This window comes from Danio aesculapii, chromosome 23 (genome assembly GCF_903798145.1).
Source record: "Danio aesculapii chromosome 23, fDanAes4.1, whole genome shotgun sequence".
Taxonomy (NCBI): domain Eukaryota; kingdom Metazoa; phylum Chordata; class Actinopteri; order Cypriniformes; family Danionidae; genus Danio; species Danio aesculapii.
In genome coordinates, this window is record NC_079457.1 from 35,133,577 (window position 1) to 35,154,899 (window position 21,323).

General features: G+C 33.6%; 1 protein-coding gene across 1 annotated transcript; it reads left to right on the forward strand.

Annotated features, from left to right (window-relative positions):
- The first annotated feature begins 4,405 nt into the window (after positions 1-4,405).
- On the forward strand, positions 4,406-20,519 carry LOC130217189 (uncharacterized). The gene is made up of 9 exons (XM_056449246.1): positions 4,406-4,661; positions 4,979-5,266; positions 5,617-5,883; positions 6,283-6,384; positions 11,143-11,202; positions 13,815-13,868; positions 14,051-14,119; positions 18,111-18,164; positions 18,416-20,519. Exons 1-9 carry the CDS (start codon positions 4,484-4,486, stop codon positions 18,421-18,423), a joined length of 1,080 nt encoding a protein of 359 aa, XP_056305221.1. The 5' UTR covers positions 4,406-4,483; the 3' UTR covers positions 18,424-20,519.
- The last annotated feature ends 804 nt before the right edge of the window (positions 20,520-21,323 follow it).

Sequence of the window (21,323 nt, forward strand, 5' to 3'; positions counted from 1 at the left end):
TTCAAAAAAGAAAGATTAAATTAATTAATGTTACTAAGGGAAAGAGGATTTCAAGCAGCCTCAAATAAAAGAAAGCAATATAACAAAAACCCCAAAATGGCTGAAAATTACCCTCTAAACTACCTAATAGAAAATAAACAAACAAAACATCTTCAGCATTTGCACACTACACCTAGACTATACTTCCAACCAAAAATATACATAGAAACCTTACAGCGAGTGGTGCTCACTTCTAAACTGGTGTTCAGACAGTGGAGTTTTCTGTGTGTTGCGAGGTATATGACGTCTAACCTCTTCAATTCCAAGGGGAATACAGAAACCAATGATCAGGGATCATGAAATAAGTACATAAAACGGTAACAACATACCACAACTGAAACAAGAACAAAATCAATAAAAGTCAAACAAATCTAAAATTAAATCAACATTATATCACATAACACACAGCAAATCACACAAGCAGAGCAGAAAGAGCAGAAAGGCAAGCAAGACAAAAGCAAGAGAACGAGCTACTCCGCTAGTGTCCCTTTAAACTTTGGGCTTCCTTCCTGATTTGCAGCGAAGGTGTTAATGTCATAAGGAATAATGATGATTGACATCTTCTTGAGCAAAAGGTAAACTGGAGTGGGCGATCTTAAGAAAATAGACAGAGATGGAGAGAGAGAGAGTGCACATATAAAACAACACAGGCACTTACATAGGTCCGTAACGGTTATCAACATCGACTGGTTGCTAGTGATTTCATAAATAAAAGACCAGATGCAAATGTTTTGCAACATGCCATGATTTGCTATTTATTTCCAGGAAAAATGCAAAAGATTTGCAAGATTACCAATTAATACAAAATTCTGTCATGAAAGTCTGTCACCTCAGCAGCCAACGAGCATGCTCCTCAGCATTGAATTGCTTAGTGTTTTGTTACACTAGCATGTGCAACATGTTTTCGGAGACCCTCCTCCACCCCAGCTCCACCTGTGTTTAGATATCTGCTTACATATATATTATGTTTGCAGCAGCAGTGTTATACTCTCAGACTGGATGTCACCTCACAGCAAAAAGGTCACTGGTTCAACTGGGCTAGTTGACATATTCTCCCCATGTTTTCATGGGGCTCCAGTTTCTCCCACACATGCAGTATAGGTAAATTCAATGAACTAAATTGTGTGTGTAAATGAGTGTTTATGGGTGTTTCTCAGTACTAGGTTGCGGCTGGTAGGGCATCTGCTGCATGAAACATATGCTGGAATAGTTGGCAGTTCATTTCGCTGTGGCCACCTCTGAAATACAGACTAAGCCAAAGGAAAATGAATGTGTAGGAATGGGTTTTAAACCACAGCGGTTTGAACTGTAATTCTGCCGGGCGACTAAAAAGTTATCAGCATGATGGTAAAACACTGTATATTCTAGTCAAACCATTCTTCTTCAGTCTTAATCCAAAAATGGAAATAAGAGCAGTTTTAATAGCTAAAATGTGGGAGAGCGTTGATATTATGTGATTGTATTGTATTGGAATATGGAGCAATTGTTGATGTTAAATCAAATGTATTTCACAAATACTTGATAATGAAATGATTTAATGACAATAATTCTCTATGGTTACAACTGAATTAGTTACAAATAACTGTCTGAAATGATAAAACATGAAATGCTAAAAACATATGATAATAATTGTACCCAGCTTAAATGTAAAAATAAAGTTACCAGAGGTAGAAGTAGAGACAGGGGGAGGGAGAGACAAAGAGAGTAAGTAGGCCTTAATGAGGCAGAGAAGATAGCCTCCAGAGCAGGAGAGGAGCAGAGCAGGAGAGAAACAGACCAGGAAAAAGGGCAAAGTTTACCACCTATTTAGTCTCTTTCTTGACCAAATGACTAAAGCCCAAATACTGAGACATTCAAACTGACCAATCAACATGTGACCACATCGTAAAACCCCCAAGGTCCAAACACCAGGCCCTGATCTAATCAGTATCTGCCTTTGGAATTTGGAATACTAAATTCAAATCAGTATTGAGTCTTCTTTGGTGAAAAAGACCATATAAACAAATACATAGGATAATTTAGACTCTTACAATTGTATGGTGTGAGTCTTGCCAGGAAATCACAAGCACAACATTATTATTATTTATTTTCTTTCTCTCATGAAAGAAAAAAAAACTTTACAGACCTGTCAGCTATTTCTGAACTCACAGTATGCCCAAATGCGGTGACACAAACTGTGCATTACTTTATTATACTGCAAATATACCATAAAAATGCAAACAAAATTAGCAGCATGCAGCTTATTTTTAAACAACTGTGGTGGCTCATACCACTTTACAGATTGCATTAGTTTTATCAACAAAACTAGCTTGGGACGACTATGTTTGGTTATTGTAATGTACTAGTAATATATATATATATATATATATATATATATATATATATATATATATATATATATATATATATATATGTATGTATGTATGTATGTATGTATGTATGTATGTATGTATGTATGTATGTATATATATATATATATATATATATATATATATATATATATATATATATATATATATATATATATATATATATATATATATATATATATATACACACACACAGTTAAAGTCAGAATTTTTAACCCCCTGAATTATTAGCCCCATTTATTTTTTCCCCAATTTCTGTTTAAAGGAGAGAACATTTTTTCAACACATTTCTAAACATAATAGTTTTAATAACTCATCTCTAATTACTGATTTATTTTATCTTTGCCATGATGACAGTAAATAATATTTGACTAGGCAGGTTAGGGTAATTAGGTGAGTTAAAAAGAATTAGCTAATAATTATGGGGCTAATAATTTTTACCTTAAAATGGTTTTTAATAAAGTAAAAACTGCTTTTATTCTATCTGAAATAAAATAAATAAGACATTCTCCAGAAGAAAAAAATATTATCAGACATACTGTGAAAATGTCCTTGCTCTGTTAAACATCATTTGGGAAATATTTTAAAAAGAAAAAAAATTCAAAGAGAGGCTAATAACTTCAACTGTGCGTGTATATATATATATATATATATATATATATATATATATATATATATATATATATATATATATATATGTGTGTGTGTGTGTGTGTGTGTGTGTGTGTGTGTGTATGTATGTTATGTAGCTCCATATAATGTAAACAAACATTTATTTAATCCATGTTAAAATATTTTTTTATTTAATTCCATTTTATTTGAATTCCATTTTAATTATTAATTTAAATTAAAAAAAAAAAAACATCAGGGGCAACACGGTGGCTTAGTTGCCTCACAGCAAGAAGGTCGCTGGATTGAATCCCGGCTGAGCCAGTTGGCATTTCTGTGTGGAGTTTGAATTCAATAAACTAAATTGGCAATAAACTAAAAGGCCATCCGCTGTGTAAACTATATGCTGGGTTAGTTGGAGGTTCATTCCGCTGTGGTGACCCCTGATGAATAAAGGCACTCAGCCGAAGGGAAATAAATGAATGAATGAAAATGTCATCAGTTAAATATTGGCCAATGGTCACCCTGCTTTTAAAGATATTGGTATCAGCCTTCAAAAAAACCATATCGGTCGACCACTAGAAATTTTTAGTTCTCCACATGTTCTGAGAATATTATCAAGCAGTGTTGCATTCTAATCCCTTTTATTGGTACCATGGTTCAAATATTATACTCTAACATATTCAGTAGGTATTTTGTTCTAGTTCCCAGAAAGCATTCTGTAAAGTCAGGACAATATTCTCTAAAAATTCTACATGTTTGTTAATGACATTGTATACTTTTTACCTGCCTTATGACATTGTATACTTTGCCACTATTTTTTAAACCACTAGGTTTTACCTATTTGTCTGCAATAAGTTTTTAAAACATGACATTTTATATATTTTAATAAGTACATGTATGTTAATTGACTTTCTGTCTCATTATTGAAAATAAATCATGTTCTTATAACATTTCTCTAATGTGACTGTGAGAATGTTCTTACTTTGGTTTTTATAAAACATTGTGAAAACGTTTTCTAAGAGAACATTGTTTAATCTGGTCCCTTACCAACATTTTCAAAACATTGCTAGAATGTTGTTCATTGTTTTGGGTAAAAAATATTTTTTGAATATTCATTGGATATTATATTGAAATGTTTTCTTTAAAACATTAACACAACCTGTAGGGAATGTTAGCCAAAGTTGAGAGAACGTTCCCTTCTAGCTGAGTACTTTCATCATAAACAACGGTCCATGTTAGTTTCCTATCCTCTCCTGTACTTTCATTGCCAAAGATCATCAGAACAATAATTCACTTATTCTCAGAAAATTTGCTGCAAATGCAATTCAAGGGCAATCTGAAAAGCATCTTTTATCTCTATTTCTGCACTTTAAATTTTAGGTACAACACCAAAAATAGACATCAGAAAACATCAGTGGTTTGAGCCCTTCTACACTGGAGAGAAAATCCAGCTTGACTGTAATATGACTGGTGTTGGTTGGGAGTACAGCTGGTATAAAGTCAAAGAATCAAAGCAAATAAACACGAATTCAGCATTGACTATCAGCTCAGCGTTGGTTTCTGACACTAGTGGATATCTCTGCAAAGCAAACAGAGGAGAATTCTCAGTGGACAGTAAGACGCTAGATGTGGAAGTTCAAAGTGAGTCCATGATTTCATTTGTGGTCATTTGTGGAATATTCTTTCCATTGTTTGTTCATTAACTTTCTAACATCTAAGTCTCAGGAAATGCACAAATTGATGAAATATGTCTATATGCAAAATACTTGTTTTAGAAGAGATTTCTGAATGTGCAAATGTAAAAGAAAATACTAAATCATGAAAGTTAAGTTTTTTTTCCTTATACTAAATGATTTCTTAAACAAGAAACAGTTAAGCCACACATCTAATTATCCTTTATTATTTATCTAACTGCATTCAAATTGCATTTGGTTAATTTTCTCCTTTTTACCCTTTAGAGCGACCTGAACCACAAATCCAGTTAGAATGGACAGAAGCATTTACTGGTGAAAAAATGTCTATGCAATGTTTGAATGTATCGCCTATGAATGTAAAGGAAAACTGGAGCTTTATGTGGTTCAAGGGTTCAAATGAAATTGTATCTAATGATGGAACAAACGCAAAAGGAAATACTCTCACACTCTCAGTTCAGTCCAGTCATAAAGGGAAATATGAGTGTCAAGCTAAGCTGAAGGACAGGCCGGTGGAAACTGCAAAAAGCAATACACAACAGTTAACAGTTCATGGTAGGTTTTGTTAATAAAAAATCTGTTATCAGTTTAGGTGAATGCAGAAGCTCATGCCAAAAACACAATCTGTTACATTGTGTGGGGAATTATATTTTTATCATTGTTTCAAACACTACTTTTTGTATAAGAATTTTGTATAGATTATTACTTTGTCTTTATGTTAAGATTTTGTTTGTAATGCAGTGTTTTATGGTGCTGCTAATTTCCCGCCTAAAATTTCAGTTTTGTTATTATTATGATATTTTTTCTTCAAATTATGCTTTGAAAGAAAATCCAGAGAGATGGCTAAGAAATGTACTTTATAAAGATATAATAATATTAAAGATAAAATATTACCTTTGTCTAAGCTCTTTCAGTTCCTGAGCTGGAACTGACGACTGCTCTGAGTGACATCATGATGGGTAAAATGACCCTCAAGTGTGACATCTCAGATGGCAGAGAGTGGAACTACACCTGGTATGAGAATGAAAAGATGCTGAATGTCTCAGAATCAGCAACACTGTCGGTGACAGGAAACGAAGAGACAATTAAAAGTGAGTTTAAATGCAAAGGAGTAAGGACGGAGAGACCACTGTTCTCTGCTGCAAGTGATGGCTTTGTGGCCAATAATTTATGTGAGTAATGGGACTATTTGCTATTTATTTTTATTATATTTATTATTGTCAATGCTTTCTCATACAGTGTATAGTAATGAATTATTTGTGTAAAAAGCAAGTAATTTATTTTATTGATTTGAATCAATCAAAAGAATCATAAAAAAAAAGTATGATTTGTGCTTAAAAAAAATATTTAAATGTGTTTAAGCCTACATTCAACTAATTACAGTAGGCTGTTTAGGAAAAAGAAGGAATTTTTATGTTAATAACCTTAGTAATTTTTTTCAATATATTATTTTTAAATGTAAGCTTGCTTTTTTTATGTAAGTCTGCTTTTTTTACTAAATGTTTGAAGGAATTGTTTATTTAACAGCATAACTAAATCTGAATATATGCATTTCTCTTTCATAAATACAGTACTCAAAAGAAAAATACTCCTGGCCATCTCTGGATGTCTTGTCTGCTGTATTGTAATCCTGATCATTGGATGTATTGCTCTAAAATTTGGGCGTAAACCAGGTACAAATAAGAAAATAACACATTTTACTTTGCTTCTTTTTACCTTCAGTAAATCATAAAGTAATATATATAGCTGAAACTGTAGTCATTGGTGATTCATAAAATGCAAATAATCAGCTGCTGGCACTTATACTATTGGCAAACCAAAATGAAGCAATTATTAGAACTGAACAATACTTACAACATAATAACCTTTAATCTACAGGCTCTGCAAACATGTTCATGATACTCTTAATCTGAAGCTTTCTATCGCATAATGCTGTACAACAAATATGGTGACCAACTCCATACTGTTTTCTCCTCAGTGATGTTTTTTATCATAATTATTTATTTGCATGTTTGTTGCACTTTAATGTTTCAGGTCATCAAAAAAAATGTAAATATTAGATGACACAAGTAAAATCACCATGCAGTTTTAAAATTAAGGTTATCATCGATAAGGGAAACAAAACACCAAACTTTATAGCCCTGTGTGAAAAAAACGTTTGCCTCCTATTGGTTGGCCACCCTTAAGCCTAGTTCACACTACAGGACTTTAAGCCTGATTTGAGCCAGATTTGGAAGGAGGACAGATCAGGCTGTGATTGAGAAGAAATCTGTGGGTTCACGGCGCTCTGCAGTTTTTATGTGTGAACTACTGAACAACGCATCAAAGAGGCTCACTGAAGTGTCGCCGACACCTCGCAGACGCAAATCCAATATCTAGCATGCTGAATATTCCAGAGCATTCGACTAACTCGACCCCACGTGCAGTCAGATGTAGTGACAAGCTGCAGCCAGTGGAAGAGCATATCAGCATAACTGAATGCCTGTGTGCTCAGGAGCTCAATAGAAACGTCTGTGATTGGCCAGAATGGGCATCGATGCACTTGCTTTGTTCTGCGTTAACACGGACCCAAGAGTAGGCTATATTAACAGGGAACTAGAATTCTGTATTAGAATTACCATACTGACCGTTCTCATATAAAACGTCATATTTTCACATCATATTTACATTCAAAGCTTATATTGACATATTAAAATTAAGCTCTGAATGTCTGTCATCATTGATGACGCCATTACCCTAAAAATAGTATCTTTTTTGGTAATACAGCCTATAACTATGTACTTAAGATACTAGATCACGCAAAGGTCTGGGGCTCGCTTTCATTTTCACTTTCAAACAGGAGCTATTTCGCAGCACAGGATATGCTGTTTTGAAAGATATATCTGAAGTAAATTTATGATTTTGCTATCAGAAAGTTATGTTTATGTTAGCAGGAAGTTGCTAGACAAATAAATGCACACATATTTAAAGACACAGCAAAAAGTAGCAGACATGCATGCAGTCATTTTGACCAATATGGTAAAAATTAAAGGTAGAAATGCTCAGTTCTTTACTGTTTTATAGTTTAAAAAATAACAATGTTAGAAATACACAGATATTTAGGAAACGTCAGGGTGTTATAGATATGTTTTATTTCAAAGAGTTATTAAATTAAAAAAATTAAAAACTCTCTAAGTATCAATCTACTCAAACCTTGCAGATGAGCGATTGATCCACTGATGCATCAGCTGATTGACGATGTTTTTAAATGCTTCCTTGAAAGCTTGAAACGCTGTCAGTGATGTCAACAGCACACAAACAGTGTTCAGCTTATTCTGACGACTCCCTCAACATTTCATTGGCTGTGGTTTGGTAGCTGGACTGAGCTGTTGGGGAACTAGCTGTTGTCAGATCTTGTAGTGTGTGACCCCCCTCTTGTGGATCATTTACGTAGTGTCGCGTAGTGTGAACACCACAGCCATTAAAAGACATAAAATCAAGTCATGTAGTGTGATCAGCACAGCGATCTGCCGATGTTTAAAATCCTTAGTGTGAACTAGGCTTTAGCAGCAACAACTACAATCAATCAAGCAGAATTGGGTAACACTTACACAACCATTAATTAATGTTGGTTAATGTATTTACTTTTTACAAAAACTATTAGTGATTAATTTATTTACCTTAGTTAACATTAGTTAATGTTATTTAAAGTTAAATAAGGTTAGTTCATGTTAACTCACGCTGCATTAAGACACAATTATTCACACTTAATAGTAGTAAACATATTAACTAACATCAACTAATGGACCATTATTCTAAAATGTTACCCAGAATTGTTGTAATGCAGCCACATTGGAGAGTTTTCAAGCATGAACCGCCTTTTTAAGGTCTTGCCACAGCATCTCAATTGGATTCAGGTCAGGAGTTTGCCTAGGCCACTCCAAAGTCTTCCTTTTGTTTTTCTTCAGGCATTTAGAAGTTGTACTTGCTGGTGTACTTTTTCAAACACCTTTTTTCACACACAGCTATTTAGTTTTGGATTTTGTTTTTCAAAACAGCATGCAAATTTTCTGCATGATGTGTTTACTTGATGTGTTATATTTGAAAAACGATTAAATAGTTTGTTAAAGTGTGATAAACATAAATAAATAAATCTGTAACACTTTTTCACACCACTGTATGTCATTATGCGACAGAAACCTTCACTAGATTATCAAAAACACACTTAGCTTTTTTGAGGCTGTAGATTAAAAGTATTAATAGAGACAGATTACACATTGGTGTCAAAATGGCAGGCAAATACTTATAATGTGGTGGAATAATCTCCCCACTCCTATACAAACTGCTAAATCCCTATCAACATTTAAAAAGCACATAAAAAAAAAAAAAAAAAAAAAAAATATATATATATATATATATATATATATATATATATATATATATATATATATATATATATATATATATATATATATATATATATATATATACGTATCCATGAGTACTTTACTGTAACACTTTGATGCATACAATCACACTGGTGTGATCAGTCTAGGTTGGTCACTGAAGCAAACCATCACTGCAGTGTGTTTAGATGGTTTACTTTCTCAAATGGTCAGCATCTAATTTCAAAACACCTTTCCCACGATGGCCTGTGCTGATACCAGTAAAGATGCACACTGCACTTGTCATAAATCAGAATTCATCAGTGTTTTTAATTGAACAACATTTATTTTATCTTTAGGACATGTAAATGCACAAGTACTAGCAAAACATAGTGTTTACAGATTGTAAAATACACAATGGTATCTATGCAGAGGCCCATAATAATCATTCCAGACAATCATTTCTTATGAGAAATAATGCTAAAAAATAACAAGTTTGATGAAGAGTACTTCAGACTCAAGTTAATACAATGTAAAAGCCTGATGCACTTTCAGCCCCTTTTTCATTTTTGTGGACCAGTCCTATAAATGAAACAAAAACCTATAGGTTATTTATTATTATTATTTGTTCATTTGTTATTTATTCATCTAAAATGAATTTTGTTCTTTCAGTTCATTCTGTATACAGTATAATATAATAGGGTTGCCTAATATAATATAATATAATATAATATAATATAATATAATATAATATAATATAATATAATATAATATAATATAATATAATATAATATAATATGAGAAACTGATTTTATCAGAAACTTTATTATGCTTCCCTTGCATTCATACTCTGGGGTCTTGCCTGCCTGTACATGGAATAGACCTATTTTTAATTAAATATTCACCAAATTTGGTCTTTTTAATATTACTTTCTTAATGCATTACATGCAAACTGAACTGCTCTAAACTGCTCTACTCACAGAACTCTCAAACACTGGCACAACAGATTTTGCGAGGGTACGCAAAAGGTTTATAAAATATTTTCCTTTTACCTCCCGTATGTTTTTTAGAGGCTCCCTATGCCACAAAGCAGTTTATGTTTCATTTTTGACCTTTGCACTATAATTTAGCTATATTTTTACCCCATATATTCCGGATTATAATTTGTTATGATGTGTTCCTAGGCATGCGTATTCTGTGCATTTTGTGCGAGTATTGTGCATTTATAAAACTTCATAGGTAAAATCATATTTTTATTTACATCGAAAGTGCGCTGTTGAGCAGCCCAGCAAAAAATAGACTCCAAAACCACTGCATCGGTGTTCCTGCTTGAAGCTCATGTACTGTTCCTGCTCCGGGTCTGAATGCACCTCATTTGATAACATGCACGCCAAAAAAAAAAAAACAATTGCACTGTGAAGTGTGAAAATGGCCTGATGGGATAAAAAGAAGCATTGTTTTGGCCTCACAGCTGATGTTAAGAGGTTAATGGGTGACCCAGTATTATCCCTGGCTCTAACTTTGTCTCTTTCTGTTTTTTTTTTTCTTTTGATTTTGGTGTGATCATTATAAAAAACAACAAAATACAGCCACAGTTTTACATGACTGCATTTTACACATGAAACATTCATTCATTCATTTTCTTTTCGGCTCAGTCCCTTTATTAATCCGGGGTCGCCACAGCGGAATGAACCGCCAACTTATCCAGCACTTGTTTTACACAGCAGATGCCTTTCCAGCTGCAACCCATCTCTGGGAAACATCCACACACACTCACTCACACTACGGACAATTTAGCTTATCCAATTCATCTATACCACATGTCTTTGGACTGTGGGGGAAACCGGAGCACCTAGAGGAAACCCACGCGAACGTGGGGAGAACATGCAAACTCCACACAGAAACGCCAACTGACCCAGCCGAGGCTCGAACCAGCGACCTTCTTGCTGTGAGGCGACAGCACTACCTACTGTGCCACTGCATCGCCTTACACATTAAACAAGTGTTTTTAATTAAATTTTAATAACATTTTACATGTTGTTTTTCTTTATCTTTTCTTCTTTTCAGTAGAGAAAAAAGATCCCATAGAAAATGACCTGTTCTTCAAAATGACAGACTCCAATAACCGTAAGTCTTACTCACAATCTCTCTGTATATATATATATATATATATATATATATATATATATATATATATATATATATATATATATATATATAGTTAAAGTCTGAATTATTAGCCCCCCCTGAATTATTAGCCCCCCTGTTTATTTTTTTCCACAATTTCTATTTAACGGAGAGAAGATTTTTTCAACACATTTCTAAACATAATTGTTTTAATAACTCATTTTAAATAATTGATTTATTTTATCTTTGCCATGACGACAGTAAATAATATTTTTACTAGATATATTTCAAGATACTTCTATACAGCTAAAAGTGACATTTAAAGGCTTAACTAGGTTAATAAGGTTAACTAGGCAGGTTTGTGTAATTAGGCAAGTTATTGTATAACAATAGTTTGTTCTGTAGACTATCAGGAAAAAATATAGCTTAGAGGGGCTAATAATTTTGACCTTAAAATGGGTTTTCATAAAATTAAAAACTGTTTTTATTCTGGCCGAAATAAAACAAATAAGGCTTTTTCCAGAAGAAAATATATTATCAGACATACTGTACTGTGAAAATTTACTTCCTCTGCTAAACATCATTTGGGTAATAATTAAAAAAGAAAAAAAAATCAAAGGGGGACTAATAATTCTGACTTCAACTGTATATATGCAGTTGAAGTCAGAATTATTACCCCTCCTGTTTATTTTTTTCCCCAATTTCTGTTTAATGGAGAGAAGGTTGTTTTAACACATTTCTAAACATAATAGTTTTATTAACTCATTTCTTATAACCTTTTTATTTTATCTTTGCCATGATGACAGTAAATAATATTTTATTAGATCTTTTTCAAGACACTAGTATTCAGTTTAAAGTGACATTTAAAGGCTAAACTAGGTTAATTAGGTTAACTAGGCAGGTTAGGGTAATTAGGCAAGTTATTGTATAATGATGGTTTCTTCTGTAGGCTATCGAAAAAATAAATAGCTTAAAGGGGCTAATAAATGTAATAATATTAACCTTAAAATGGGTTTCATAAAATAAAAAACTGCTTTTATTCTTGCCAAAATAAAACAAATAAGACTTCCTCCAGAAGAAAAAATATTATCAGATATACTGTGAAAATTTCCTTGCTCTGTTAAACATCATTCGGGAAATATTTTAAAAAGGAAAAAAAAATCAGGAGATACTAATCCAGGTATTATTAAGATAAATATTACTAAAAATGGCATTTCTGTGTGAAGTTTGCATGTTTATGTGGGTTTCATCTAGGCGATCCTTACCTCACGGTGCAAAGACATGCAGTATGGGTGAATTGGATAAACTAAACTGGCCGTAGTGTATGAGTTTGTGTCTGTGTGTATAAACGAGAGAGGGCATCTGTGTTTCCCAGTCCTGGGTTCTCAGTGCTGGGTTGTGTATAAGACATATGCCAAAGTAATTGGCATTTCATTCCAATGTGGTGACCCCTAATAAAACAGGGACTAAGCTGAAGAACAGTCAGTGACTGATGTTGCCAAAAAAGAAACTATGCATAAGAAAATATGTCTTTCTTTTTTTATTGTTCATTCATTCATTCATTTTCCTTCGGCTTAGTCTCTGATTTATCAGAGGTCGGCACAGCGGAATGAACCACCAACTTATCCAGCATATGTTTTACACAGCGGAAAGCTGCAACCCAGTACTGGAAACACTCATACACAATGGCCAATTTCGTTTATTCAATGCACCTACAGTATAATGCGTGTCTTTGGACTGTGGGGGAAACCAGAGGAAACCCATGCAAACACGAGGAGAACATGCAAACTCCACACAGAAATGCCAACTGAACCAGCCAGGACTTAAACCAGCAACCTTCTTGCTGTGAGGTGGCAGTGCTAACCACTGTGTCACCTCTTTATTGTTCAATCAGGGCATATTATAGTTTCAAAAATGGTTTTAAATCATTTTATAAAGTAAAAAAATATCTATTTTGTGTGTGCATAAAATGAAAATAACACGCTAAACTATTTCCGCTGTTCAACATTTAATTCAAACTATCGGCTGTACCTGAAAATAAAACAAATACTGTATATTTCTGTACTGGATGTTTATCAGAGGTACATCTACCAAACTGTGTTGAATCAGAGTTTTGTAAAATCAATTGCAGATAGGCAGCAACAAAATTTTTACAATGTAATTCATTCATTCATTTTCCTTCGGCTTAGTCCCTGATTTATCAGAGGTCGCCACAGTGGAATGAACCGCCAACTATTCTGGCATATGTTTTATGCAGCGGATGCCCTTCCAGCTGCAACCTAGTACTGGCAAAGATATCATTTATAATCGAATGTAATTATATTAAAATGTTGATCATAAATTAATACATGAACTATTTAGCTAACAGACGTATGCTTCCTTGTGTGTGTGTAAATGTTATGTGCTCACATTTCTTTGCTAATTGTACTGCTATACCTGCTCATTAGAATTTTCAACTTAGGTGAGCTATTGATAGAGTGTGCACACAACTGCTCATGTTTTGTTTTTGTATGTGTGTGCGTGTGCGTGTGCGTGTCCGTGTGTGTGTGTGTGTGTGTGTGTGTAAAATGTCTCAACATTTACATTTATGTAGCTCTCTGACTTCTCTGCAGAAACAGCTACACCCTTGAAGGAGTACATGGACAACACGGCAATAGAGATTGAAGGTATGTTCCTACCATGTGTTTGACTAACAATGCGATAAAATGTACAACAATACAGTATACTTTGTAATAAAGACATGTGTAAAAGACATCGGACATATTGCATGAATTTGATTATGAATAAAATGATGATTCTGTGATATTAAATTAAAAATAACCACCACACTGTCTTTGTTGTTATTCAGAATGTAAAGAAATAGAAGAACTGCTCACTAATGATGCTTCAGTCACTCAAGAGGATGATGCGATTAAAGGTGAGAGAATGTACAAACATTTGTCAAATCATTTTAAATAAGAAACCAAATATTTTATCGTACTGTAGTACACTGTAAAAAATTATTGTAAACGAGCAGCTTTCCATATTTTGTGATTCCTGTTTTTATTTTGTTTCCAGTTTATTTATGGTTTTGATTTGTATTATGGGATCTTTCTTCTAACGACTTTTAACCTTGAAAACATTCGTAATAGTCAAAAGTGATCTATTGTCTGGGTTGGTGTTGTATATTACGATACAAAAACATTGTAATAAACTTCCAGTACATTTTCTGATATTTTACAGACTAATTTCTCTATATACTATTTCCTATATATTATATTGTTTCAAACTACTAAAATGTCAGAAAAGGTCTACAGTTTGTGAAACTGTAAAGTTGAATTTTTAACATCAAATGTCGGCAGAGCAGAGATCAAAGTCCCATAATGCACTTGTGAATCACAAGTACGGTAACTGTCAATCTAAAGATATATTTTTTTTTTACAGTGTATAAAAACTGTACTTTACTCTTTAAGAAAAGAAAAAAAAAAATTCCCTAAAGAACCTTTTTAAATTGAACCACAAAACCATCCATAAGTTTGGAAACTGAGATTTATGCATTTATGAATAAATATGTTGTTTTCGTTGTGTTGTGCATGGGGTGTATTTTTCAGAAAACACATTTATTTTCATTGTTATGTGGATGATGTTCAAATCTATCAGTCTCAGTCCAGTCTTTACTCAATTGTTTGAGAAACTTAAGGAATGGTTAAATCAGATTTTTTTTTTATGTTTTAATGAGAATAAGACAGAAGTTGTTGTGTTTGGACATCCTGGGTATTTTAGTGCATGCATTGGTGTTCATGGTGACTTATATTTATATGTTTGACTAATTACCAAGAGCTTTACTGTGGTTTTTGATAACAATTTTAAATTAGCTTTTTTACCATCTAAACCATCTTAAGTTTTTACCATCTAAGTCTGTTGGCTAAAGTCAATCCCCACTTCTCCTATAAAGAACATAACTGTAAACCATTATTTTATTACTTTAAGATGTGACTACTGTAATAGTTTGTATGTTGAATTAGATTAATCATCTCTTCAGTGCTAACAGTTGCTCCAGTCTACAGCAGCTCAACTGCTAACAGGGACTAAAAAGCGTGATTATATTCCTTCAGCCCTAGCTTTGCTCCTCCGGCTCCCTGTCCATTTTAGAAACGAGTTAAAGGTTTTATCAAAGGTTTTTATGATTTTACAGGGTTGTCACCACCTTTATTTGACTGAGCTTTTAGATGTTCCACCATCTTTCAGAGCATTGAGGTCATCAAATCAGATGCTCCTAAAGCTGCAGTCACACTGCTCTTTTCTCCTCATAGATTTCCATTTATACGCACGCGCAGTGTTGGGCAAGCTACTTGAAAAATGTAGTGAGCTAAGCTATTAGCTACACTACTTAAAATGTAGCCTAACTACACTTAAAGCTACACCCTGGGAAATGTAGCAAGCTAAGCTAAAAGCTTCTTTGCAAAAGTAGATTAGTTACATTTAAGTTATTTTTGCAATTTTCATTTTTAAATTGAAGTAACTTAAATTATCATTCATATCTTAGTGATCACTAAAACTGTCAATGAATCATATGATGCAGAATTGTTCAGTTCAGTTGTTTACTGTAACTAATATTGTACCAAACAAAAACAAATTATAGTAGATAACAGCAAAAACTAAAAAATCCAATAAAAACAGGAGTTCCGCATTTAAAATACTATAGTTATGTATAGTAAAGGTAAATATTTATGAATAAGCATTAAATTACACTAACTTACATATTGTAGTATCATAAATAACTATCATGAAATAATAGCAATTACCAAAGTATACTTTAGCCTTTACTACAGTAAACTATATATATATATATATATATATATATATATATATATATATATATATATATATATATATCTTTCCATCAAGCATGTTTCTCTTGTCACCCCAATGATTGATTTGCTACATTACCAACCAGAGCGAGAGGTGGCAGTAACGCACCAAAAAGTTTGATGTCAACCATCGTAAAACAGGAAGAAGAAGAACTCTTCATTCTCGCTATCATATGAATTTACTTTCATCGGCTAGACACCGGCCTCACAGCTCTGTGAATATTGGTGCAGTCACTTTTTCTTCTTTGATCGGTAAATGTAGCTTGTGTGGACACTACTGCGCTACTTGACTAAAAAAATAGCTTTGCTACTGAAAAGCTATTGAATTTATAAAGTAGCGACGCTATCACGAGGCTACTGAAAAATGTAGTTAAGCTAGTAGCCCAACACTGCGCATGTGAATGCAGCAGACGGGAAACACAAGCTCGTGCGACAAGTGAGCGACAAGTTTCGCAGTCCGCTGCGTTGGACAGTTTAAGCTTGGTGAAATCTGACCTGCGAAATCACATCACATGATTGCGTGAGACTATTCAAAGATCAAACATGACCTCTCTAGACAGAAATTTTAAACATGGAGCAATCGCTCGCTTTTTTAAGTGTTTAATCATCTTGTTTAATCCCGCTCCTTTTTCGCATCGCCGTACAACAGACTTTCGCATGCTCAAACTCTAGTGTGACCATAGCATCAATCAGGGGTGTGGTCCAAGCTCTATCCTGGAGGGACACTGTCCTGAAAAGATTAGCTTCAACTCCAATCAAAACACCTGAGCAAGCTAATTAAGGTCTTATGCCATACTAGGGGTCACCAACCCTCTTCCTGGGGCCGGTTGCACCAGCAGTGCATAACTTAAATTAGAGCGTAGTTGTGATGTAAAGGGACCCTAAGTTACAACTTATGCACTACTAAATATTTTTTTAGCGTTGCACCACTAAACTTACGCTATGTTTCAACTAAATATTTACAGCAATCTCCCCCATGTATAACGGTAAAAACAAACTTACTAAGCCTCTAGTGTGGACTTTACATTCTAGTTTAAGAAAGAAGTTATAAATAGCTGGTGAAACACTACCCTGGAGAGATTGCTTCCTACAGAATTCAGCTTTAACCCTGATCAAACACACCTGAACCAATTAATTAGGAGCTGAAGCAGCACTTGATGATTACAGACAGGTGAGTTTGGTCAGGGTTGCAACTGAAATCTGCAGGAAGGTAGTTGTCCAAGAACAGGGTTTGTGACCCCTGTACCAGAAGAGTTCAGGTACAGTAGGTGTGTTTAGGCAAGTTGGAGCTAAACTCTGCAGGACAGCAGCCCTCTATGACTGAGTTTGGATATCCCTGTCCTTGATGTGACCCAGTTTTTTCTGTGGCTGCTCCAAATTAATGGAGCAGCTTGCCCACTCAAATAAGAAATAAGAAACCATTTAAAATCAATGCTTAAAATATAACTCTATACTTATAGAAATTTTCAATATATAACAAATAGGATTTTTCACCCAGAAATTGAAATTTTGTTATAGTTTACTCAACCTTTAGTTGATTCAAACCCCTATGAGTTTTTTATTCTGTAGAACTCACAAGAAGATATTTTGAAGAAAGCTCGAAACCTGAAACCATTGATATCTATTGTGTTTGTATTCCATACTATGTATGTCAGTAGCTACAGGTTTTCAGCTTTCTTTAAAATATGTTAAATTATGTTATCTTATGGTATCTTTTTTTTTACAGTATCTTATCTAGCAATGCATATTTCTAAGAAAATAAAGATAGAAAGATGGTTTTGTGGTCCAGGGTCACATTTCAATGAAAATTATCATTATATTTTTTATTCTTGAAAAACATTTTAAAAATGAATCTTTTATTCAATTGAAGGATTTCATGGGAGTAATAAACCATTAAATCCAAAGCAGAATAAACAGAGTACGTCAAATATAAAATAATAATAATCTGAGCATAATTCATGAACAAAGTTCAGTCTGAGCAATTATACACAAATGCAGATATCAATAAATCCCAAACAACTCATAAGTCACTGACATGGCATGTTTTCTTCAAAAAAGATGAGCCAGTGGACTCGCCAGCAGCAAAACCAAATGGCTTGACATCATTTAAAGGTAATGTTAAGCAGTTCTTGTCACTGTAAGTTATTTAAAATCATCCTGCTTAGTGTTAAAAAGGGTTGTCCACACTACACTTTTTGATTTTTTTTTTTATCTTGTGGCAATGCTTTACTAAATATTAATTGTTATATAGTCTACACAAACCATATTAACAACATCAATAAGTATGGCATTATTTTCTCAGAACATTTGCAATCCAGATATTATTTAATCCAGAGCTTACTTTTATGTTTCTGCCTCTCCAGGAATATGAATTATTTCTCAGCAATCATCATTATTCTGGAGTGTCTGTTTGCACCGAGGCAGCTCAACAACATGTGCTTAACTCAAAAATAACATTTTATGTGCTTTTGTATAGGCTGAAAACCTTGTTTATGGCCTGAAAACATTTGATATGCATTGGAAAGTGATATTACAAGTGATATGAATGTGAAATGGAAGTTATTAAGAGGTAACAAAAGTGTATAAAGCTAATCTGTTAATTACTTTACTACACCATAGGAAGCAAGAATTGTTTGTAAGACATGAATAAGTGCTATTGTAATTTATTGGCATATTGAACAAAAATGTTTGTTTTTCTATATACTATGTGAATGTGACATTTAAATGTAAACTCTGCATAATTTTATTTCATTATTTTCTCCCTCCGAAGTATTGCTTTTTTCCATTTAAGTTTATGGTATTAATGTGTTTGTTGTGGCTTATATTTCCATTTATTTAATTTTACAGCTATACTGTAATTCTACATTTTCTATTAACAAATGCAATCTCAGCCATCATCAAGCAAAATCTTGTTTTTTATGTCTCATTGCTATTTTTTTTTCTTTCATTGTATATTTAGTTTTAAAGGTAGTTTTTCAAGCTGTTTGGACAGACATATGTGCATGTATGGTGTATAGACCGTCATATTGGGGAGATATAAACACAACCAGTCCTTTTTTTTTCAATTTAACAACATAAAAAAACGGTGGACCAATTGGAGCGGTTTTCAGATCGACCGCAACTTTACGTAGGAGTACGGTCCCCCCGCCCACCGAATTGATTGACAGCTGCACGTATTAACATGTCCCGGTAGTCATGTGCATAATAATATCAACAAGACCAGACGTGCTCAAAGCAACTGGGAATAAAAGGTGTGTTCAGTTCGTTAGGATCATCAATCATCATCAAATGTGATCAAGAGTGAGTTTCACATGGTTAAAATGTTTTAAAACAGAGCACGTGTGTAATGAATTACAGCGATTTAGCTTAGCTTTACTTCATCAGCACAGCCGCGTGTCAGAACAATTATAAAGGAAGACGCTTCAGTCCCGGTTTGTGGACGTTAAATCAGGTTTATTTTGTACATTTCCATAACAGATATCCATACAGCAGTGGAGATTAACCTGTATCCTGTCACATTTGCGTGCAAAAAGAGTGCAAAGCTAAACGGGCACTCCGTCTGTCTGTGTGTGTCTGCTGCAGTGTGTGTATGCGCGTGTGAACTTTGTGTGAACCTGCCATGCAACGGCACAATAAATACTAATTGGTAAAGTTCGTACTGTAGTATTTCTCACAAACGCTAAGTGAGATCTGCTTCCTTTAGGTCTGTCTGTTGTCTGACGCTTCCGAGGGAGGAGATTAAGGCACGCAGAAAGGCACGTAGAAACGGTGGGCGGGGAGGACTAGCCTTAAAGAAGCAGTACACCAAAACCGCCACCCAGTGAAAAAAATGTATAAATAGGAATTTGATAAAAGGTATAATAAAAAATCTGATGGGTGTTTTGAGCTGAAACTTTACACACACTTTCTGGAGACACAAAAGACTTATATTAAATCTGAAAAAAGGGCTAACCTAGGTGCCCTTTAAGCTAGAAACAACTTTGTGAAATTATATATATATCTCAATGCTAGGAAAAATGTTACTGAATTTTCATATTTGATTTTAATATGGATTCTATCACAGTTAATATTAAAGCTGATGTAAATATTCTTAATGAAATATTATGATTATTATAATATATTATGTATTGACGACAATTATAGTTGAAATCGAGCATCGGAATTGGAAAAAAAGATACAGATTTATTATTTATTTCAGAAACTGATGATTCTGTGGTTTTCAAACACAAAATAGAATGTGTATTGTGTGAAAATGTCTTGTAGATGGCAGAGAAGAATGAACAGACTGGTTCATCATCAGATAGAAAGACAACAGTAACTGAAAACTTGAAGCAGATGAGATACAGCAGAACAGAGCACACTGCTGCCATTTTTCCTACTGCTAATATTTCTGGATTCTGTATTTTTACTTGTGCTTGTCTTTTTATGTATCAAACATCTATATTTTACATTAAAATATTACATGTATTCTTCTTGTTTTTTTCATATTTCACCTTATTTTATTCACCACCTTCATTTATTAGTGAGTTTTCATGTCTTTAAGAGAGAGTGAAAGAAATATGAGCAAGAGTAAACAGGGTTGGACGAGCCTCATAAATTTACTCCATCCAATTAAAGGCAAGAGCACACATTAGTGATCTATGGCTCACCCAATCAGGAGACACAGTTTTTTTTTTTTTAAGGATTTTGGGTCTCTGGGGTCTCAGATTTTTCACTCATCTCATGTATATTAAGTGGCCATTTTAAAATATGATACACACATGGCCAGTGTTTATTTAAATTTATAATATTTTATTTATTGTCATTTTATTAGATCCCCATAAACCCCTTCTGTCTGTGATCCATTACAAAATTTCCATAGATTTTTGTTGGCATTACCATTGGACTGGACCAGAGGAATTTGGTGTAGTGTTAGTCTTTTATGTTCCTCTTCTCATGTCATGTGCTCTGACCCATGCTGTGTCTGAAATCACCCATATATCCTCATCCACTTTTACCTACATTAACAAGCCAACATAGTCCACTTGAAGGAGTGAATGTAAACAAGTGAGTAAATTGGGAGTACTGAGTGCACCAAAATGTGTACTATAGTTTGTGCTTTGCTGGTTAAAAATCTCTCAGACATATTAGAGTTTACATTTAATCAGACCCTGTGATAGTTTAACACTTTGCAAGTTGTCTGTTGGTAATAAAACAAAGTATTTTAATTTCTGGCATGTGTACAAAATGTTACTTTAAATAAATAATATTTTATTCTGATCGGATTCCGCT

Bases quoted from the DNA above. Each gene is read 5' to 3' on its own strand.
- LOC130217189 (XM_056449246.1), top strand. From the start codon at position 4,484: ATGACTGGTGTTGGTTGGGAGTACAGCTGGTATAAAGTCAAAGAATCA. The intron at 5,267-5,616 runs GTAGGTTTTGTT...CCTTTGTCTAAG, and splicing joins ACAACAGTTAACAGTTCATG to CTCTTTCAGTTCCTGAGCTG. The intron at 6,385-11,142 runs GTACAAATAAGA...TCTTCTTTTCAG, and splicing joins AAAATTTGGGCGTAAACCAG to TAGAGAAAAAAGATCCCATA.